Source organism: Eurypyga helias, unplaced genomic scaffold (assembly GCF_000690775.1).
Source record: "Eurypyga helias isolate BGI_N326 unplaced genomic scaffold, ASM69077v1 scaffold34865, whole genome shotgun sequence".
Lineage (NCBI taxonomy): Eukaryota > Metazoa > Chordata > Aves > Eurypygiformes > Eurypygidae > Eurypyga > Eurypyga helias.
The window spans coordinates 8227-31297 of record NW_010254063.1 but is presented as its reverse complement, the minus strand read 5'-3'; the positions used below and the strand labels follow the sequence as shown (position 1 = coordinate 31297).

Sequence of the window (23071 nt, the reverse complement as noted above, 5' to 3'; positions counted from 1 at the left end):
GAGAACCGCTATTAATTTGCCAACTCTAGTGATTTGATTGTCATACAAAGATGTGGGGTTTCAATCCTGAGTGGCATGTTTTGTGTGCTAGATATTTGTTGCTCAGCAAAACTTAGTGAATCACTTCTTTTTGCATTTCGGGGCAGGGGAGGGCAAGCCTGCCAAACCTGTGTTATGAGCCTAGATAGTTAACCTGTTTCGGGGGTTGCAGGATAAACTAGACGACTTGTGAGGGGTTTTTCTAAATCTGTGCTGTGGTTCTGAAGATAACGACTAAACTGTGACTTAGGTTTGAAACAAGTACTTTCTGTGGCTTGGGAATGACCAAGGAGCTGGTCACCCAACAGTCTCGCATCACTATAGGTTTTCGATCTCCCAGAATATGTCTGCTAGCACTTAATTATCCTTAGCGTTAGCAGCTTCTGCCCGCTGCCTTCAGAAATCCCCCTCGTTGCGACTGACATCAATTTCTTCAAGCCGTGTTCCCAGCGGACACAGGAAACCGCCTTTTTCCCCTTCTGGTACTCAAGTAACCTTGTCCTGCTTGAAAGCAGCAATCGTGTCCCCCATCAGTCTCTCCAGGACTGAAAAAGCCCTGGATGTAGCTTCTTCTCACACACTTGGATTTTCTAAACGTTGGATCACTTCCGTTGGTTCAAACTGTTTGGAACAGGCCTTCATTTTCCAAAAGCTGCTTCCTCCACAGACAAGAGGACAAATAGCCCTACAGCGACAGGCTATGAAGCTCCAGTGTACAAATGTTGACAAATCAAGATGTAAGCAAAGGTGTGTATTGAGATGACTATGAAATGTGGGAATGTTTGATGCTTTGAGTCTTCCTTCAGGTTTCCAGCTGCAGCACAGCCAGGTTTGTACCCAGGGCAGCTGAATCTGAGAGCAGGGGAAAGATCAGTAGTTACAGAAGGTAGTTGAAGACAAGAATAGTAGGAAGACAAGAATCTCCGCTTCTTCCCTGTCTTCTCCAGTTTCTGGCTAATGATAGGGCCTCAGAGGTGAGAGCTTTTCTCCGCTAATCCTGCAGGCTCCTGAGAATATATCCCTTGGGTGTCTCCATCACCACAGAAATTCACCAACTCAGATTCAGGGAGTAGTTGCAAAGTGCCTGTTTGTACACAGATCACCGGGAGTGGCGGGAGTTTAAAAATCCGAAGGGACAATGAAGCACTTTGCATGTGGAAGTGGCCACATTCCTCTGGGGAATCTGTCAGCTACAGGACATCGGGGACGACCCTTTAAGGAGGAGTTGGGCATTCCAGTCTGAACTTCTTTTCAGTTGACTTGGACTCTGCAGCTTGTGCTTTAGGGCACCGTTATCAGAGCGTTATTGTATCCAGGTAATTAGAATTACTCACCCAGCCCACTGTGTGGTAGACTTTCCACGTGAGTGAAACAGGATCCTTCCCGCAGGAGCGTAGGGATGTGCACAGACAAAAGCAGCAGGTTAGGAAGGAAGCGAAGATGCAGAGGTGTAAGTGCTGGTCGTATTCCTCTCTGTGCTGCATTTACAGATCAGAAGCTGCTAAAAGCATATATAATCAATGACGTTTCAATAGGTTGAATTATTTGGTTTGCTTCTCCGCCTACACGTACTCAGGAGGTCTGCAGCCATTAGGTGATTACGGTGGAGATGAAAATTCTGTCTCCAGCCTAATGCTGCGCTTAGTGCCGTTAGATGCTGAGAAGGCATGGCTGTGTCGGTCTGAAGCTGTGGAAGTAAGATGTGGTAATGGAGATGAGCTCGGCTTTGCTCTTCGTTTTAGTTTACTCGAGGGCCGTGCGCCAGAGCTTTCACTGAGAGGTACGTGCGTATCGGGACAGTATTGGTTTCAGTGGCTGATGTCAGGAGCCGACTTTGTCTTTCAACAAGAGCAAAGCACGTGTTGCGTGTCAGTGCCCTGGAAGCACAGTGAGGTGTTGGGGTTGTACTGAAGTACTTGGAATGCCTCCAAACTGCGCCCACGCCGGAACGGCCCGCACAGACCCACGTGCCCGTCCGCGCCAGGATGGATGTGCGTTTCGGGGCTGGTGGATGAGTCTGCAGGCACGCTGTTGGGCAGCACGGGCTGTGTGCTAAGAAGGGTGTCTGGGTGTGCCTAACCCCAGACATTCTGCGTATTAATCACTTGGATATCGCAGTGGCTATGCAACGCATTGCTGTGGGGATAAAACTGTAACAGCTGCGATTCACTTTGCAATAAATTTCATATTCAGTCATTGCCAAGCTTTTTCATTTGTTCCTTTCTTTTGCTAGTTGTATTTTTTCAGGCTTCCTTCTGGCAAAAATTAACTGTACAGTTCTAAACTGCAGTAAGGAAAGCAACTCCCTGTGCTGGCTACATGTTTGTAGTGGAAATGCTGTCAGCATTTGCAAGAGAGAAGATGCTGATATGTCACTTCGGTTGGCAAAAAAGAAATTTGCTTCGGTGCGTTTTGGCCCTTGGAGATGGTATCAGTAACAATGCACAGAAAAGGCCCCCCCACCTGTTTATCAGCATATTTGAAGTACAGTCACTGGCAGGAATTCAGATCTAGAGTGTATGAACACATTAACACCTTTCCCAGAGCCCTTTTATCAGAGCTATTGTGTTCCCAAATGGGTCATAGAGACCATAAAAAAGGCAAGAAGTAACAAGAGAATTCTGTGTAGGAAAAAGTAACCTACTGGCTGCTGCAGGGGTTTGCTGCACAAGTAAAATAATTTTGATAAGATGTTTCCTGTTTAAATAGACATTTGCCTATGTGTCCTTTGGCTTTAAGGAAGTCTCAACAAAATCCCTTCCCAGTTGCTTAGCTGTCTGGGTGGTTTTTATTACTTTGAAGTTAGGCTTTATCTGCTGGCTTCATTCACAGACGAGCTGGCTGCTTATCGCATGTGTGGATCAAATCTTCAAAGGTTTTTGTCTGAAGAGTTGGGATTTATGAGGTCACGTGGAATCCCCCTTGGAGGGAGTTCAGCCCATGGCAGCAGAATTGTGGGGAAAAGCTTTTGTCTGTAGGTGATACTGGGCAGGGGAGGGGCTCTGCGATGCGCTGGAGGTATGTGTGTCTTTTGGGGTGGTGCAGATAGCCAGGGAAACCTCGGATTGCCAGCGCTGGCCCGCTTTCAGCACGCAACATATAGAGAATGTGGGAGACCGGAGTGCATTCCTAGACACAGACTCACCGTGTTGCTGCTTCCAGTAGAGCTGTGTGAAATGTCAGAGGGAATTAGACCCGTGCTGGAATTGACAACCACATCGAGCCCTGCAGCACTAGGCTTCGCTGCACGTTTACAGCCAGGCTTTCTAAAAGAATAAATCATCATTTTCACCTCTTCAGTGCCGTGAAACGGCAACGTGAAAACGTGAAAATGATGATTTATTCTTTTTTTCTGTGCCTGCTTATTAAAAGTTAAAAAAAGCAAAAACCAAGAAAAAACAACCCGAAGGCTGCCTGGCTTTCTGCTTACCTCAACAGCGAAGCGGCTGTCAAATCTGCAGCCAAGACTGCCTCGTCCCAGCCCCAAGCAGCCCTGGAACAACATGCCAGCTGCAAGGAAAAGCACATTTGAGTACTGTTGCCTCTGGAATATCATCAGGCTGTGTTCAGGCATGCCAGGCTTTGCTGACTGTACAAAAACAGGAGGGCTCGGTGCAGCAGCGTATGTTTGTTGCGTTTCTGAGTGGCTTGCAAACAGCTTTAGCTGCTTAGGCTGCTAGAGATCCTGCTTGGCTCGAGAGCAAGCAGGCTGATAGACCCGCGTGTGCTGCAGGCAGGAGAGAGCGCTCGTCTGCCCGGGTTTATACCGCTCAGCTGCCGTTCAGGAGATGAAAATTAGGTTAAATGATACAGTGGTGGAAAGTCATTTTTCCTTGGATGAAGCGCACTCTGAGTTCCCTCCTGCAAGAGGATGAAGAGGCTGTAGTACTGGGACGGTAGCATAACCCCGCTCGCGGTGAGGGATTTAGGGAGGCGTGTAGCGAGCACTAGTGTGATGTGTTTGGAGATGTGGCCAGCTGTCTTTGTCAGACTGCCTTCCCTGACCTCTCCGTCAGCATGTGCCACTGCTGCAGAGTAGTTTGGCGTTTGTGCACTCCCTCCTTGGCAAGAGGTGCGATCTTTCGGCACTTATTAACAGCCCGGTTTGGGATCAAAGCTCCACCCCTCGTGAAGAAGGAGAGCTTATTCAGCCTCTGTAGCCACACGCTGCCCTCCTGCAATGGCTCCTCCTCCCCTCCCACCCTTGGGTGGAACCAGAGAGGGGAAAACTTGACAATAGTTAGCAGGCAGCAGCGCTCGCCAGAACTATTGCAGAAGCATGTCCAACTCCGATGAGCAGTCGTTCCGGCCTTCCCACGGCTGCCACGGCTGCTGAGGGCAGGAGAGGGTCGTTATAGCCATGGGAGCCGGGAAAAATCTGAAAAGGAATGAGCAGCCCAGAGACCTGGCATTCCTTGGGCAGCTTCAAAGGGAGGTGAAGCATCTGAATCAGCACAGGATGAAATGAGCACTGGCTGCTGCCATGTTGGCAGAACAGAGCTCTTCAGAGGCAGTTGGACAAGTTTGCGGCTGAGCCGGTTTATCCAGTGTTGAAGATGGGAAGTTACTTGTCTGCCCCAGCTTACTTCGCTCCCAAGGATCCCTTTCGGTAAGTCTTGCGCGGGATTAGCAGTGGATCCTCCAAGTGTCGTCTCCCCCCTGTAATGCTGTCCTGAGCAGTGAGTGTGTGAGGAATGAGGTTCAGTGCTTGTGTGCAGGGAGTGGCTGGAGATGGACGTGGGGAAGATTCTCATTACCACAGAGCCGCAGCTCTCTGGTGCGAGGGAATGGCACCTCTGTCTCCATGCCCTGGCAAGCAGGCTGCCTTTCAGAGCAACGCTACGTTTGCCGCTTTACCCTGTGCTTGCCCACTGCCAGGGGAGTGAGATGAGTATGTCTCCGCCGAAGCGACCAGGGTGAGGTGCGGTGTGGTGCTGGCAGTTCCGGCGGGGGTGGAATCTGCAGCGAGGCAGGGCGTCATCTTGTTTGGGAAAAGAAATCGGGTATTTTGCAGGTACCTAGGGACAAGCAGCACACTTCCCTTACTGGAAGGGATTCTTCTCCCATCGTATTTTTTATACTAACAGCCATTCCTGGTCCAGTCGAACAAATGAGGCTTGAGAAGGGCAACAGCTACAGCGCAGGGCTTTGGTTGCATCACAGCTCCACAGTGCAAACTGCTAGTGGGGCTGCACGCAGCCAGGATGGTGACTGACGCTGGTGTGCTGATGCGGTGAATGGGTGGGAAAGCAAGCCTGGCAGTTCCATTGTCTCCCTCCTGCGCCCCTCTGCTTGGATTTGCTCGTTATTGATCCTGTTTGGGCAAACACTGTTGTACTGATTTGGGAGCAAAGAGCCTTTTGTTAAAACTGTGTGGGATAGGGGTGAATACTGCTGCACACTTGCTAAGCTGCGTTAGGCTACTTTCTGAAACAGCATCCGTGTTCAGGAGGAGGAAGGTGAGCAGGCGCTCGTCACTTGTCATACGTGTAGGCCATCATGCTAAGCTATAGATACACCTTCTCCTAAGTGTGCAGAAAGGATTCTGCGTAGTCAGAGCTTACACGCTCTGTCTTGTAGTCTGGTTTCTAGCATCTGCACCACGCTGAGTCCGGGTGAGAAGCCTTTGGGTTAGCTACGGGCTGGGGTTATGTTGTATTCTGCAGCTCTCTGTCTGCGTGACCGTCCTCGCCCCCACTCTGCCTGCGGAATTGGAACCACAGCTCTTTCGAGCCTGTCTAGCGTTAACTGATCTAGCCTGCTAGTGGGGGGGGGGATAACGAGCCCTTCTCAGGGTTATCTGTCACCTCAGTGCCTGGGAAGTCTTTGCTTCCACGAGGGTATTGGCTTTCATTGGGATGTAAAAGAGATGCCTCATCAATTGAATCTCCATCTTGCTGAAAACCAGGCTGGTTACCTGTTGTGACCTGATCCTCCGACCACCCCCCCAAAAGCAGCCAGCCATCAAGCAGCGACCTGTGAACCTGCTGTGCTACAGAGCATCAGGGCTGAACACTGCACCCAGATGCTGCCCGGGGTTCCTGGAGGATGGCTATGGGAGGCAGGTTAATTTATTCTTGATAACAAGGCCGGGAAGCAAGGAATCCTGATGTATGGGACTGTATAATCAGAGCAGGGCTCTGCAGCTCTGGAAATGGTGGCTGGGCAGCAAGAGGCAGCACGTCAAGAATGGCTGGTACCAGTCCTCCAAGAAACTTGATTACCGTGCTTTGTTACTCACTGATAAGAATAGCAAATCATCTAGGAGAAGATTAGCGGTTTCTAATCTATGAAAGACAGAGGAGCGAGAAATCTTCCTTTCTTTGGTTGTGGCGAGTGACCACGATTAGCTTGCTTAATCCCTCCAGAAGTGGTTGTGTTCCTGTCTCAGCTCTGTGAGCCCTGGCAGTGCTGCAATGCCACACGCTCCAGCGAGGCGGGAAGGGAAGGAGTGGTAACTTGCATCTTCTGTGATAAAATTCTGACATAGCCTTTCAGCAAGAGTCATGTGGAACAATCGGGTATGCCTTTGTTATTTGGGCGATGGCACCCAAACAGCTGAAACAGCCGTAAAGCTGTACCTGTGCGCCGTCAGTTCTCCGCACCTGAGCAATCTAAAGTCTACAGATCTAAATCTAAAGCCTCTAGATCTAAATCTAAATCTACATCACTGAACACGTGGCCAGTAGCAGAAGGTGCTGCTCAGCGATACGGGCTGCAGCCGCATCCTCTTGCTGGCAGCGATTAACCAAGTAGCCAGTTAGACCCATTACCAGCCTCTAGCTTCTCTGGGGCCGGTTGCTTTTCCTGTTGCCTCATTGCCCTGGGTGGGGTTGTGAGCCTTAAGCTGCAAACTTGTCCTGCCCAGATTTGTTTAATTGCATAGCAAAGAACTGACGGCTTCTGGCTCCACCCCCTCACCTTCGCTTTGCTATGGGTGTGTTGCAAGTGAGATACCAGTGCTTATTTCCGGATGGAAGCAAACTGATCCAAGTGCTGTAAGGTTGGAATCAAACCCAGAAGAAGTGGAGGAAAGGTAAAGGGAAGACAAACCTATGGGATCCTCTGGAGCCTGTCTAAACAGAATTGCAGTTGTGTTGCTTTTGCAGAAATTTTAGATTTTCTTAGGGAGGAAAAAGGGGTGGCTGAAGGTGAAATTGGAGAGGGACGAGGAAGGGAAGCTGTTGTGCTTAAGAACAAATAAATAACCCACCTGCTTGGAGAGAACTGAGGCAGAAAGCCAGGTCTTGGTGGAGCAGTCTCCAGTACCGCTGTCTGCATCCCAAGTGCAGGTCTGGTCACAGCTCCCTGTTTGAAGATGTAATCGCTCTCGGAGCACACACTGGTACAGGCACGCACGCGGGAGTCGGGTAAGTCTGAGGGATCCAATTTGCCCATGCTGAGCCAGATGTTCCTGCCACGAGGTGATAGAAATCTTTGCTGTTAGTCTCCACTTGCTCTTTCCTCCCTCCCACTCACCTACTTGATCATTCAGCGTGGGGTATTTACTGGAAACGAAAGCTAAAGGCTGGTGGTTGGAGGCAAAAGGCACTGCAGTGCCCTCCAGGTCCCTTGCATACCACGAGTAGGGTGTAGCCGTGACGCTGCCCGGGGCTGCGGCTGTAGTGGTGTACGTACCAGTGCTGCCGTAACTTACTGCTCCTCTGCCTCAGACAAAATTGGCAGGGCCTGTTGCACGTGCTGGAGGAAGGGGGAGGGGGCAGGATTTGGAGATCCTCAGCTGGGAGAACAAACACTATAAAAGCCAAATACGTGAGAAGGAGCAATTTTCCTGAGGGTAGGGTACGGCACTGAATACCTCATGAGGTGTGTTTTCCCCTAAAACCATAGGCTGCTTTACAAGCAGCTTCACCTGGTTGCTTTTTAGTCTGATGAGATGGAGCAAATAACTCTCTCCATGTTGGAGCACGACCAGCTTCGCATGTCATCACGCTCGTTACAAGCTCGTGGAGTTTACAAGGAATGTCTTTGGCACAAATAAGCTTTGGGAAGCTTGTGAAAGGTGAAGTCAACAGTAGCTCTCAGACCAGGGAGCATGTAAAGAGTGCGCCTCCACTGCTCCTGACTGACCTCAGAGCATCTGGGGTGCTGTCCGGGAGGGCACACGCCCACCTGAACCCCCACCCTGGTGCAGCGGGTCCTCTCCAAGTGGGTAGGAGGCAGAAGAAACCCTTTCTCCTTTGGGAAAGCCTCCTGCTGATGACAACGCGGATCCTTGAGGTGGTTCTTTGAACCAGCTATTGGGCACCTGCCCTGGGCTCTCAGAAACGGCCAATACCAGACCAATTCTCCCTTTAAAGTCTGAGAAGGTGCTGCCCAGGGCTAATGGATAAATCTTTAATGATGCCACTGCTGCCTGGGCATTCCCTCTCCGTGAAGTCACGCCTCCGTGTTGCAGAAGTTGCAGTCCCTTGCCCAGTGCATCCTGCTGAGGCATGATCGTTTTGTGCTCAGGAAGCCCAAAGATCTGGGTTCTGCTTGTGATCTGCTGAAATAAGACCTGCAGTAGAGCTGCTGCATCTTTTTCCTTGGTTTGGGGTTTTTTGGTGGGGGGTGGTTTGTTTGTTTCTTGGGATGGGGGGGATTGTAGATGGAGGATTAATAATGGAGGCCTGTTGAAATGGAGGAGCTGACAGTGATGTCCGAAGGATTTTGAGACTCCCTTCCTGAAATTAGAGAAATGGTTTGGTTTGGGGTTGGTTTGTTGTGGGTTTTTTCTCGTGCACAGAATGAGAGAGCAGTTGGTGGGGAGAGGTGGAGGGCTTTCATCACGGTTAATTGGTGGACACAGTACGTGGAGCTCAAAGGATGAGCCGCTCTGAAAACTCTCTCTCGAGTGGAGAGTGGGGCAGTTGAGGTCTGCTTTTGGGGAGAGCTCAACTTCCAGAAGAACAGAAAACAACCCTTCCGCACAGGTTGGTGCAAAACTGGCTTTGGGTTGCAGGGGGAAGCGGATCCTGCCTCTTCGTGCCCCTTTCTGGGTGAGGAGACGGGAGCTCTGGCACGCAGTGGGCAGCACGCATCCAGGCAGAGGGGGAGAGCAGGGGACCAGAACGTGTCAGGCAGAATTTACCAACCTACTGACGTGTTTTAATAAACGGATGGGATTTGTTTTAGGCTTTGGAAGCTTGTTTTCTCCTTTGCTTCGGTTGGTACCACCTCTCCTTACAAACCTTGGGTTTGGTGCTAAATTTTAACTGGAAAAGCATTGGGAAATGAGGGGTTTGTACATCTGTAGCTAGAACTGGTGGTGAGCTGCTGCTGTCTCTTTACTCCACGCAGGAGAGGAGCTTCTCTGTAGCTTTGCGACTTGTTGCCAACTGGAACCTTCTTCCTCTGTTTCCTTCAAGGTGCTCCGAGTGTCAGGATCCCCTCACTAACTGGTACTATGAGAAAGATGGGAAGCTGTACTGCCACAAAGACTACTGGGGGAAGTTTGGGGAATCCTGCCACGGCTGCTCGCTGCTCATGACTGGACCTGTGATGGTAAGGACTCCAAAGGGCTCCTGCCGGGAGGCAGGACATGCCTGTCCCTGACTCCAAACGTGGTTGGGAGTTGCCCTAGCTATTCAGATAACCAGATACACTGATGGTAATAGTCTATGTGCTACTCTAATCTCTAATCAGAGATCAGAAATCAGAAACTACAAATCTCTACTTCAGAGATTAGAAATAAAGATTGTATGTGCATCTTTGAGAATGATTTTGAACAGGGGTAACTCTCAAAGGAGGGAGTTGTGAGGATCTGAAGTGTATGAAGGAAGAAAGCAAGGTGCCGAAATGCACAGGCTGAGAAATAGGAAGGTGATTAAGGGGACATCTCTTCGGTTTCTGTAGCACGGTGCCTCAGGTGTCTCTGTGGGCTGATTATCCACTGCTCTGCAGAGTCAAACCTCAGCTCAGGATAAGCAGCAGGTTCTGGCTTTGGGGAAGGTGGCCATCCACGTCCCACCTGGACTGTGCCCAGAATAGTTTTCTGGATGATTGGTGTCTTGTTAGCCCATATCACTTTGAAACACTAAACTCTGCCTGCACAGTATGGGGCTCACCTAAATGTTCCCCTCCTTGCCACAATCTTGCAAATATTTCACCTTTAAAACTGTCAAAACTGAAACATGACCATTATTTTTCTAGGGCTTAAATACAAGCAGCATGGTACTCAGTAAGATGATTCCTACCTAAAAGGGAAGTACTGAGAGAAGTGCAGACAGTTTCTCATTGACTGCAGAAGTCTTTGCAAAATACTGTCAATAAGGAAAATAGAAAAACAGATCAATGAATAAAAATACTCTTTAAAGGTATTTTGTTGTCTCAGTCTCAGCTTGCTTTTTTTTCTGTCAGCTGTCTGGTAAAGTATCTGAATTTGTCTGCCAAAAAAAAAAGCCCTTTCAGCTTTATTAATTCAGGTGTAGCGTTAGTTATCTTGCCAAGAGCAACTGAACAGGAAGGTTTAATATCTTGTTTACTAGTCTGCAGCAGACTATCCACTATTTTTGTTAGTTGAGCAGCTGCCAAATACAGCAGAGGTTCCGGGGACACAAGCGTTGCTTTGCATGTCGTTTCGGGGAAGTTCTGCAAACAAGGGGCCACGGATGGGGTTCAGGAAAGGTAGAACGGGCTGCTAGAAGTCTCCAGTCAAAAACTGCCACCTGACTGAATGAACACGTTAATTAGAGAGGAGAGCAGCATCTGCTGATGGATTTTGGCCCTACTATGCTACTCCCTTTTCCGTCTGTAGGTGGCTGGCGAATACAAATATCACCCCGAGTGCTTTGCTTGTATGAGCTGCAAAGTGATCATTGAAGATGGGGACACTTACGCGCTCGTGCAACATTCCACTCTCTACTGGTAAGACGGAGCCGCACGCTTTGCCACGGGGTTGCTCCCGGCTGTGTGTGTAAGCCAGGGGTAGCTGGCTCGGCGTGGTTCAGCCGAATGCTACACTGAGGAATGCCAGGAAGCTGCCTTTGGAGGGAGGGAGGGAGGAAGGAATGGAGTAAGCACTAAAAACTGTAGCTTATGGTCAGTGAGAGAACTGTGGGTTTGGCCGGGAGGGATAGGGCACTGCCATAACGATGTTCTTCGCTCCTTTTAGTGGAAAATGCCATAACCAGATTGTGCTGACGCCGATGATAGAGAAGCACTCCACTGAGTCTCTGCGTGAGCAGCTGCCTTACACGCTGACCCTCATCTCCATGCCAGCAGCTACTGATGGCAAGAGGGGCTTCTCCGTGTCGGTGGAAGGTGGATGCTCCAGCTATGCCACTGGCGTCCAGGTGAAAGAGTGAGTATGACAGGGGGTGTGCAAGGCGCATGTCTGTGCGGAGGGAGCTGGTGAAAGTTCTGCAGTGCTGCTGTCCTGCCAGGCGTTTAATGACTGAGGGGATCTCTCTCGGCACAACAGGGACGTATGTTGGTAACGGCCATTTGTGTTTGGTCTCCGTTTTCTCTTCTGACAGCCTTAATTGGTAACTTGATTCCTCAGTGCTGTCTCCTTCACTGAACACAGGACGTTTGGTGAATGTAATGGACTAACAGTTTTTGCCGTTGGGCAAATGAAGAGCTCTCCCCAAGCTCAGATCTAAGCACGTGGTCTTAGGTCCCCAACAGCTCCCCGTGTTGGCAGATAAGCATTGGTTTAGTTCAGAATACCAATGTGAAGGGAGGCATCAGAGATGGGTTTTTTAATCATTTTTGGCTGAACTGACTTCCCACACACACTGTAATTCTCACATTTAGAGTTAACAGGATGCACATCAGCCCAGATGTCCGAAACGCCATCCACCCTGCAGATCGTATCCTGGAGATCAATGGAGCTCCTATTCGTACGTTACAGGTGGAGGAGGTGGGTAGAGTTCTGTTCTGAGTCCTCCTTCTCCTCTGCCTTCCTACAGCTTTCCTGCTTCTCGGCGCTGTTCTCCCACCCCACATACGGTGTGTGTACACCCGTAGTACTCATGCTGGCAGTAGGAGTAAACACGAAGAGAAGCTCTGCCACCTCTTCCAGCTGGAGAGGAAAATGTGCCAGACAGAACTGCATCCTAATTGCATTTCTGATTTTGAGGTGTTCCAACACGAAGGGAGGTTAGAAGAAACATGTAGGGCTGTGACATCTCAGAGAGGCTGTGAACAGTCTTCATGCGTCGCTGGTGAAGTCCACTCCTCTGATCCTTTGGAGACAGCTGCTAATAGACCGAGGCTCAGCTGATCTAGGGATGCGTTTCCCATTGAAAAAGAAGTATTTGCTGTCTGTAATTACAAGTAAATGCTGTATGCAGATATCGGGTGATGCTGCAGGAGTGCAGTGAGACCACCATTACCTTCACTACGCAAGGGTTTTATTTACTGTTGGTGCTGAAGAGAACATGAGGAGCACAGTAAACATCTCTCCATGTAGCTCTTGCAAAGCTCTTTTTTGCAGCGCTGTTCAGGATGGAAGCTTGTCTAGTTTTTGAATGCTTCTCAGAAAAAGAAAAAAAAAGTGTTTTCTCACTTTTAGCTGGCCAGAAAGAGGAGGATTTGGGTAGCATAAAGAACTGCTGTGTTGCTGGCTCGATCTGCCTGGTAGACAGCTGTGGTGCATGCAACTAAACCACAACTATGGAGTGATCTCACTGACCTCTCATTCCTGAGGGGCATTCCGCTGTGCCTCCTCTGTCTCCTGAGATTTGTGTTCCTCCTGTTTGCAATCATCCTGACCTGTGCTTTGCTTGCAGGTGGAGGACTTGATTCGCAAGACAAGCCAGACGCTTCAGCTGCTGATCGAGCATGACCCTGTCTCGCAGCACTTAGACAGGCTTTGTTTGGACTCCCACCTTCCCACCCACATCAAGCCGCGCATTTCCCCACGCTCCCTCTCTCCACTGGACATCAAGGAGAATCTGGAAGGGACGCTCCGACGACGCTCCCTCAGGTAAATACTGGGTAGTGCTGCCTCTGAGCTAGCTTCCCTTTGTCCTTGTGCTGCTCGGTGCCTAGGCCCTGCGACTGCAAATGACTGCAGAGACGTGACTCACCTCTGACAGGAGCCGTGGTACAAACCATCGGAGAAGCTTTAGGTTCTGTGTTGGCACCTACCCTCTCCATTCCCTCTCAGGGTGCAAACTTTCCTTAATAAAAAGAAGGAGCTCTACTTTTAGCATAGAAAAGCTACCAAGTTTTACAGTTAGAAAACGTAAAGGACAGTTTTTTACCAGCCTTAAATGACTGCGGAAGAATGTATCCTTAAAGGGAATATGGCTGAGACCTGGGTTTTGGGAAAAATCTTGCCTTCCTAGACTGGGGCACTCTGGCTCGTTCAGTTATTTGCTAGTATTTTAGTATTTGTTTGGAGATAGCAAGTGCTGCGTCTTCACATCTTCCTCCTGTGTGCGCAGAGCTCCACCTCTGACTGACGGTGCAGGAGGTGTGGTGGTGTTAGGCAGCTCTGGCTTGGAAGCTGCTCTAGGCTCATAAAGAGCTTCTGCAGTGCTGGGAGAGCATCTGGCTTTTGAGACCCAAAGAGCACTGAAGCACATCTAGAAACCCGGCCCATAGGAGCTAATGATGGGATACGTTGGACCAGAAGTTTCCTGGCAGCTTCCCTGATCCTCCTGTCTCCTTTGCTTTCTAGGCGAAGTAACAGCATTTCAAAGTCTCCTGGCCCCAGTTCTCCAAAGGAACCACTCCTCCTGAGCCGTGACATCAGTCGTTCTGAATCCCTACGTTCCTCTTCTAGCTGCTCCCAGCAAATCTTCCGGCCCTGTGACCTGATTCATGGCGAAGTACTAGGAAAAGGATTTTTTGGACAAGCAATCAAGGTGAGGGAGGTCGCCAAACATTCATCATTTCTTTTGCTTACAGCAACGTCTGCCTGTCTCGGGATCCTTTGCTGCTGCCTCAGTGGCCTTTGCCCTGCTGATAGTGGTTGGTCTTGGAACTCACCTCTGATGCAGTGAGATCCATTCCTCTGCTTCGCTCCCTGACCGTGGGTGTCTCTGGCTGCAGGTGGTTTTGACTTTGTCCCCTTCGAATGTCAAACTTGCCCATACATACTCCTCTCCTGAGTTAGGACTCAGAGCTCCAGAGTGCCTGTGTCACAGCAGCCACCTGGGTGAGGTGGGGAGAATGGGCAACGCTTTCTCTTACAAGTGCCTATCTTTTGAAGGAGGTGCATTCGACTCCCCACTGCAGCATTTCTCACCCACCCATGCTCGGGGGGTTGCCAGGCTGAGGTGGTTGACCCCAGCACAGCCTAAATGGCTTGTCAGTGAGACGGTAGTGGTCAGGTCTCGCGTGACTCTCACAAAATTCCATTTATAACAGCTCTCGGGTCTTGACTGGGGGTGCTTCCGCAGCTCCCATCCTGGCATCCCTGACAGCATCAGGAGGCAGCTTCCTCTGCCTCTCCAAGGTGCTGTGAGCTCCTCAGCACTCAGATTGCTGTTCACCATGGTATGGGACTTCTCTCCTTACACCTGCATAAACGTCAGGTGTCCAGCCACCGTATTCATCTCGTGCTTCCGTGGGAGGTGGTGAGCCAGTATACAAACCCAATGCTTTCGGTCCACACTAATGACCATATTTCTCTTCTCCTCTGCTCGTAGAGAAATAACAGGTCCAGGTAAGCAGAACCATTCCTCTGTCGCATGCTTTTGTCATCCGTGTCCCCACAGTTAATGGCACAAAGGCGTTTCTTTTCTGCTCAAATTACCCAGTAGCCATCCTGTTCTGGTGCATGCTCGGGGAGTTAAAATTGCCCTCTTGGAGTTCCATGATGACACTCGTTTCGGTTTTGCTGGTATGTCAGCTTAAGAATTCCACTTAGCCATGTCTTGTCTTTGTCTCTTCACTTCCCTTCATCTTTGGATATTAGATGTTCCTGGCTTTCATGTCCCTGGCTGAAATACGTGTAGTGTTCCCTGGCTCGCTACTTGCATACGGATGCCTGATTTCAGACGGGAGCAGAAGAATATTGTACTCTTGCTTCTGATGTGTTATTCCATGCATTTGTATTCCGCCTGTGTCAGCCTTGCTGTGTCCCATGGTTCCAAACAGAACTAGTGTGCCACAGTGTTTGCAAGAGCTCGTAAGCTTCCTGAATACTGTAACGGGGTCTTGTGTTCTGGATTGCAGTTCTGGAGGTTTTCTGAAAGGCTTTTTATTTTAAAGGGCATAAGGCAAAAAAGTGACACCTTTCTTGAGCTTCAGATGGATTGGTTTTGATGCAACAAGTACTGTATCTGGTCAGAATAGTTCCTGTCTGTTCCTAGGGAGAAGGTTCCCTGGAGATTTTAGGGAGACTACGCTGTCCAAGTTAAGCAGCTGAAGGGGAGAGGATTTCCAGGAAAACCTGCTTATCAGAATTTGGAGCCTTTCTATGGCTCATGCACCCCATGCAAGCAAGGCAGGGCTGGTTAAAAGAAACCTCTGAGAAGACAGCAAAATGCCAAGAACTAGATGGATCCAGGCAAACAGCTCTTGGAACTGGAAATGCTTTCCATGTCGAGAGCCAGGAATTCACCTGATGTTTATGGTGGGTGTCTGTATGTTTGCCACCGTTCTGGGACATTCCTTGCAGGTCCCAAGGAGCGTGGTAAAACAGCTGCTGCCTGCCTTAACAGAACAGCCCGTACATCCCAGTTCTGCTTGCACGCGAGCGCGTTTGAGAAGCTCATCAGAAACCATCAGGCTTCAGGGTCCCCATAAAACCAAAGCATGTAGTAACAAGTTTTGTGTTGTTTGGTTTGTTTTCTGACGTGAGTGTTGGTTCCTTTGCAGATACAGAGTAGGGTCTGTGTGCAAAATGTGAGTGTCACGCTGGGCAGGTGCTTTCTGTAAGAGAGCTTGAGGCATGAACGAGCACGGAACTGATGCCTTCGGAGGCTTTGAGAGCCTGGATGCATGCTCAGCCCTCTGCTGCCAAAAATGGAGACTTACCTCTGGTTCTTGGGATGTTGTTGGTCTCTTGGTATGATCCTCTGTCAGCTTTAGGTAGTTTCTGTTTCACGTACAGAATCTTTGCTGAATTGGGAAAGGAGAAATTTTATGCAGTTTTCTGCAGACCCCTGGGGTCTGGATTTTCTCCCATCTATATTCCTCTCTGGATGGAGGGGAATGTTACGCTGTCTTTCAGAAAAGCTGCAAGAGCGTTGGAGCTATGTATTCTTGAACCTTGCCTGTAGCTGTGGTTTCTGTTTCCATCAGGTGACTCATAAAGCAACAGGAAAGGTGATGGTGATGAAGGAGCTGATTCGCTGTGACGAGGAAACACAGAAGACTTTCTTGACAGAGGTAGGAGCAAGTTATCAAAAAGCTTCTGAGCCAGTAGTGAGGTGGAACTCTCCTCCAGCCTCTCCAGAGACAGAGTGTTCATGCCAGCAGCCTGGCAGGAATCAAGGTGCTGAGGAGAGAGACACATCACGGGGAAAAGCTGACGTGAGCTGAATGTTCGCTGCAGCGAACTCTGACTCGCTTACACTGAGCAATAGACATGGCTTCAGCTCCCAGATCATTAATTTTTCAGTGGCAAAGAGCAGCCTGGATCTGAGGCCAATTGAGCTGTGCAATACAGAAAGGATTTGTCCCTTGAGCCTTGTGCATACATATAAATGATGAGGGCCAATATCTGTAAGATATTTAAGACACCTGCTGTATTTAAGCTAAACAGTTTTCTTGGTGGCTGCCTACCATGTTTTTCAAAGTCAGATTTAGCTTAAAGGCAGCTCCTAAACACCTGACGCGGCTCTTCTGGCCCTGACACACGCAGTGCAGACCAGACAGCTGCCCCGGAGAGCTCCCGTCTCTTAAAAGTTAGCCCAACCCAAAGGTGCTCTCCTTAAAGACCAAGATGAGGGTAATTGCACAGGGTGAAGATGAAGAGGGAACGGTTAATTAACTGCCTTAAGGTTGGGGTTTGAGTGTACTCCGTGATCCCTGGAGGGGACCTCCAGCATTGGGGTGCTTGTCACCATCGAGCAGATCAGTCAGGACTTGTTCCTTTCTCTTCTTCGGGATGGGATGTCTCTGCTTCCAGGTGAAGGTGATGCGCAGCCTGGATCACCCCAATGTGCTGAAGTTCATCGGTGTACTGTACAAGGACAAGAAGCTGAATCTCCTCACCGAGTACATCGACGGAGGCACCCTGAAGGACTTCCTCCGCAACGCGGTGAGTACGGAAGCCTGGTGGGCCTCTGCTTGTTGTCAGCCTTCTCCTTTGGAGCTGTGTGGGAAAGCTGCTGCTGAGCTGTGGGTGGCTTGAGGCAGGAAGCGGCGCCTTCCCGGGGCTGTATCATCTTTCTCTGACTGCTGCAGGAGGCCCTGTTGCAGAGGAATTGCTCTCACCAGCTGGCTGGTAGGACAGTCCCTGACCTTTGAGGATTTGTCTTTCAGGACCCGTTTCCCTGGCAGCAGAAGGTCAGCTTTGCCAAAGGAATTGCCTCTGGAATGGTGAGTTGGACTGTCCCTGTTCCAGAGCGAACCTCCAGGGTCAGGGTTGCTTCAGCAGGGTGGGGCATGAGAGGTCGTGGATGCTCCCTGACTACTAGCAACTGGTTGTTGAGGTCTGTAAACGCGAAGGGACGTACTTGTCTGGGAACCCCTAACACCAAGTTTTCTCCCTCTGTTCCAGGCTTACTTGCACTCCATGTGCATCATCCACAGGGACCTGAATTCACACAACTGCCTCATCAAGTTGGTGAGCTACACCTCTGTTCCCCACGCGCTGCTCCCCTCCTTGTCATCCTCCTCCCTTGGCTTTCCCCACGTGCCGTGTCCTCTTTGGCCGGGGTGGAACTGATTGCAGAGCGGCTTTTAGTGCCCTCAACAAGGGAGCTTCGTCTTCACACGGGGTTTTCCAGACTGATCTAGCTTTCACCGTTTCTTCATTCTGTTCTCTCACCCCTTTTCCTGTGGTAGCATCTCCTACTACCAGTCACGTTGCGGGAGGCAGCACAGCTCTGTGCCTTACCTCAGCTGCGAAATGGTCTCTACAGCTCCCTCTGCTCCTGTAGCCACTTGACGACTTTATAGGCTCTCGGGATTCAGACGAGTGCCCGCGTGTGTGCAGATGCCTGTGCCCTCTCGTTTTGAAATGCAGTAGTTTTGTGTGGCTTCATTCCCTCAAGCCTTGCCTGGAATAAGAGATCAGCCTGCAGGCTTCAGACGACCCAGGATGGAAGTCTGAGTTAATGCCTGGCCAGGCAGAGTAGGAAGTTCTGAAGGGAAAGGCCCAGGTTTGCCCTGGCAAATTGATGGGATTAGTGTTAGCGACCACACAGGAAGTGAGACAATAACGAGAGGAAATGCTGAGTTGGGATCACGAGTTGGGTGTCTTATACCTGTCTAGACAGCTTGCTACACACAGCTGGCTGCAGGAGAGTTGCCCTTGCGGTGTAGTTGATAGTGAATAGGAATCGCAGCCTCTGTGCTCCTGAAGAGAGCCGACAGAAATCAGTGGCTTGTACTGAATCCCTTGTGTAGGATAAGACGGTGGTGGTGGCGGACTTCGGTCTGTCTCGGCTGATTGTGGAGGAAAGAAAAAAGCCCACTTTGGAGAAGCCATCTGCCAAGAAACGAACCCTGCGCAAGAGCGACAGGAAGAAGCGCTACACGGTGGTTGGCAACCCGTACTGGATGGCCCCAGAGATGCTGAATGGTAAGATACTGATACCAGGGTGCAGGCAGGAGACAGCCTGTGACAGGGTGTAGGGATGACAGGATTACTCAAAGCTTCTGGGCCCTAGTAACAATCAAACCTATTAGAGCCGATGGTTTTAGACCTGCTAATGTGCAAGCTTATTTATACACCCAGGTACCCTAGCTGCACTCCTGCTGCAGTCCCTGGCCTGATAAGCCTTTGAACCAGCCGCGGCAATGTTTCTGGCTTGACAGCAGGAGTGAAACAGGCCTAAACTTGCTGGGATCCAGATAACAGGGAAGATAAAAGAGGCCTGAAATAAGACCGAAGCCGAGATCAGTTTCTGTTATAGCCTATAGCTTCTGTTATATTTCTGGAACTGGCCCTTGAGAGGGGGAATCATTAAACTCCAGCAGGAGGCTTACGTGTTCTGTTGCATAGATCCAGGGAGAAACCATCTGCTGCCAGGTTTGCTGAAGCCTCCGAGTTGGGGTGGGAGTTGTCCAAGTGCAGGGAAATCTGGGTTTTGGCACGCAGCCCTCAGTTGCATTAAGGATGAACTGTGTCCCTTAAGAGAAAACCTGCCCTGCAGGAGTCGAGGGTGAGATACAGCAGAGAGGGTTTCCTCCTAATGAGCAGATCTGTGCCCGGGCTGGGCAGGCTGGCTGCGGGGTCAGCATTGTCCAACAGTCCACCAGGGAAAAGGGGACTTGGCTCCTCTCCCCCAGCTCAGCTCTGCTCCATGTTGCTGTCTTGTGTGCCGTTTTCCTTCTCTCGAGGCTTACAGGCCCTACCGGAGTCTGAAGCTGCTTCTCAGAGCGTGTCTCAGACCTGGCTTTTGTCAAGAGAACAGCAGGAGCTGTTCATCTGTCTGACATCACCTCTGAAAGCAGGGCAATTACCAGATATTGGCTGGGGAGGGGCCTGTCTGTAAGCTGATAACGGCAGGCTGGAGCCGGTCTGCTTTTCCAGATTGGAAGTGCTGCTATGTGTAATTTATTGTCTCTGCAGTCACTGCAGCAGGGACCGGGCACTCGCTGGCTGCTGGGGAGGCTGAGCACTGACTCGGGGCGCTGTAGAGATGCACTAGAACACAGTCAGTGGGAAGGGGCAGCAGCTTTCAGTAGGTATCCTTAGCATTTGCTCACACCTCTGGCACACACGGCTTCCCTGTGCTGCCCTTTCATTCCCCAGGGAGAAAGAAGTGGGGTTAAAAGGTACGAGGGCTGTGCACAGGGAGCTGCAGCTGGTACATGTCTTGGGGCAGCTGACCCTGCTCACGTGTAAGCTCTGCTCTGTCCCGTTTTAGAGCCCTCCAGAGAACAGGCTTAGCTAAACTTTGGACTGGCAGCTCCTGGAATAGCGGGATGGGGAGCTATCACAGAGCTGAATGTCTTGTGTTTCCTGCAGGACAGAGCTACGATGAGACAGTGGACATCTTTTCATTTGGGATTGTTCTCTGTGAGGTAAGACAGGACGTTACACGACAACGGGCGTCTTCCCCATTGCCATCTCCTGGCACACACTCGCGTCAGCCAGTTCTCTGTGTGTCTGAGTGTGCACTCAAGAGCTCCAAGGTGTATTTGGTATAAAAGGTGTGTGAGACAGTGGAAGTACCGAAAAAAGGTGGAGTGTTAGGCGTATGGATAACACAGCACTTGACAGGAACACGGGGGGACACCGGTACAGTTTCGTCCCCGGCATTTGGATGAAGGGAACAAAGATATCTGTGCATAAGGCTTTGTGGCCTCATCTGGAGCTGTGTTCACACTGGGCCCTCCTCTCAGAGAATGTTGTGGTTGTGAGCGATAGATTTAGGAACTTGAAAAATCCGTGTGCGGGATTGAAACAATTGTTTCATCTAGAGAAAAGACAACTAAAGGGGTGGTAGCATATGAATGTTTTCCTTGTCACCAAAATAAAGATGCTAAAAAAAGAAGTTACACACTCAAACAGATAAGGAAATAACCCTGCCAAAATACATACTGGGCGTTCCACTGTCTGGTTACAGGATGTGGTTGTCCTGCTGAGTTATTGGCACAGAAAAGCCTGGGTGGTTGTAAATAACACCCTTTTTGCGATACCCGATGAGGCTTTAAACCTAATACTCTTCCCCACGTGAGAGTTTGTATTGACACTGACCTTGTCCGAGTCCAGATCACCCCACAGCTCTGCTGTGGGTTCCAGTGCTAGAGGTGGGGAGCGCACCGCGGCGGGGCAGGTGGTGAGCACTGGGACTTGGGGGTGCTGGGCAGGGCTTCTCTGTTCCACCCAGCCCTTTGCTTTCCGGCTCTTCCCTGCAACTTCCTGGGCATTGGTCATGGTTGTCCTCTCCGCCCTTACCCCCTGGCTGTGGGTGGGGTCTGCCAGCAACAGAGCAACTCGGAATTTCTGCTCTTGACTTCCCAGTGTGGCTTAGGGCAGGCTCTGCAGGCGCGGTGTGGTACGGTTGTGTGAGAAGGCAGAGATGGGATGGTGATGGAGGTTGATTACGTGCGGTCCGGAGGGGCTGCATCGTCCCCGTCAGCATGCAGCACAGTAGCTGGCCCGGCAGCGAGCCTCTGTCGAGCTCTCTGCGAGGTGCACATCATCCTGTGTCTTCTAGCAGAGACGGAGAAAAAGGCGGCATCTGGGCCTTCCTTCACAACAGCAGCCACATCGCCAGGTCTTGGGAAAGCTTTGTGTGCAGTTTGTCTGTAGTGCCTTGCTTGGTCCCTCGTGCAACTAGCCCCACTGGGAAGGAGGAACAGTGTTCCTGCCCTTTCCCTTTCACCCTGACGCTTCAGAGGAGCCTCTGCCCAGTGCTGAAGTGCCCTGGTTAACACAGCGGAACCGTTGCTGTGCTCAAGCGCTCCTCTCGTTTTTCCCTAGATCATAGGCCAGGTCTACGCTGACCCGGACTGTCTCCCACGCACACTGGATTTTGGCCTTAATGTCAACTGGGAGAAGTTTGTTCCTTCTGACTGCCCTCCAGCCTTCTTCCCCCTGGCTGCTATTTGCTGCAGACTGGAACCAGAGAGCAGGTAGGTTTGGGTTCGGGGGGACTCCTCTTCGTAAGCCTGGAGGATGTGGCTGTGTCGCCTTAGGGGAAGGAGTGCTCTGCACAGAGGGTGGCAGAGGGCTGTATTCCAGCCTCCTGTGGGAATGCTGGAAGGATTCCACGTGAGACTCATCCGCTTGGGAGAGCGACTGCCGCGTATGCTGGAGGTCTCCGGAACAATTTCTGGGGCAGAGGGTAAAGATGGTTCAGGGCGTCTCACACACGGAAAGCAGGGGCAGACCTTGGCAGCAGCTCTGGACAGTGACGGCCTCATTTATTTCATTTGTGGAACACAGTGTTGATGCCAGGCGGGGTCCAGAAGGGCTGGATCTCCCTGGCCATCGGCTGTAAAACAGTGTAGCCCAGATGGGTGGGATCTTTGCCATCTCGGGGGGGAGGAGGGATCGTGTCCCTGCTCACACCTCTGTGCTTGGGACAGCGGCCTGGATGAACAGGCGGCTCAGCCTTTCCTGATGCTGTTCTGCTTCCTCTTGCCCACTCACACTTCCTCACTGCTGCTTCTAGGCCCTCTTTTTCCAAGCTGGAAGATTACTTCGAAGCTCTCTCCCTCTACCTGGGAGAACTTGCCATCCCCCTTCCATTGGAGCTGGAGGAGCTGGACCACAACGTGAGTCTGCAGTACGGACTGAACCGTGACAAGCTGCCTGACAACACAACCTAGTCAGCTCGTCCTGCTGCCTGCACCGGTTCCGTCGACGAGCGACAGGGAGGGAGATGCACTCCAGCCACTTCCAGGGCATTAGTGGGGCACCGTGCTGTGCGTTTGCTGCATTGCCTCTCTCTCCCCACCCAACACCCCTCCTCTTGGACATCCTGATTCACTGTGGATTTCTGGCACGTTTCAGGAGCAAAAAGGGCTGTTTCTTGCCAATTGCACCTGGGAAAGCTGCTCGACGTTCTTTTTCTGGCTTGAGGAATGTTTCTCTCTGGCCTTTTCAGGCTTCTTTACTGTGGTGCCTTAGAACTTGGCTGCAAGCTGTGAAGCCACCCCGGCCTCTCAGCCGGGGAGGGAGTTGCTACCGGAGACTCTCCTGGGCAAGGCCCAGCACTTGGAACTGCTTCTCCCACTGGCTGCCCTGCTCCGAAAGCTGGGGAAACTGGACATCGGCAGAAGTCCCACCAGGACAGCGTGTGTGTGTACATTGGTGCATGTTTTCCATAACAACGCGCTGAGCTTTTGGCCTCCAGTGTGCATCCAGGGAGGGAGTAAAAAAGCCCCAGGAATTGGGCAGCTCTCCTGAAATCCCTTGTCTGTGGGGAAGCGTGTATGAATTTTCGTTTTGGTTTTGTGGGTTATTTCCTCCCGTCTCTGAATACCTCCAAGAGCCTGTCTA

At 50.7% G+C, this 23071-nt stretch overlaps 1 protein-coding gene across 1 annotated transcript; it reads left to right on the top strand.

Moving 5' to 3' along the window:
- Window positions 1-4595: 4595 nt before the first annotated feature.
- LIMK2 (LIM domain kinase 2) lies at window positions 4596-22530 on the top strand. Its single transcript, XM_010152879.1, has 15 exons — window positions 4596-4648; window positions 9411-9546; window positions 10799-10908; window positions 11156-11344; window positions 11800-11905; window positions 12777-12973; window positions 13673-13859; window positions 16246-16332; window positions 17075-17206; window positions 17431-17487; window positions 17669-17734; window positions 18520-18694; window positions 20087-20142; window positions 21548-21699; window positions 22242-22530. Exons 1-15 carry the CDS (start codon window positions 4596-4598, stop codon window positions 22396-22398), a joined length of 1860 nt encoding a protein of 619 aa, XP_010151181.1. The 3' UTR covers window positions 22399-22530.
- Window positions 22531-23071: the final 541 nt, after the last annotated feature.

Bases quoted from the DNA above. Each gene is read 5' to 3' on its own strand.
- LIMK2 (XM_010152879.1), top strand. From the start codon at position 4,596: ATGGGAAGTTACTTGTCTGCCCCAGCTTACTTCGCTCCCAAGGATCCC. The intron at 9,547-10,798 runs GTAAGGACTCCA...TTCCGTCTGTAG, and splicing joins TCATGACTGGACCTGTGATG to GTGGCTGGCGAATACAAATA. The intron at 13,860-16,245 runs GTGAGGGAGGTC...TGTTTCCATCAG, and splicing joins TTTTTGGACAAGCAATCAAG to GTGACTCATAAAGCAACAGG.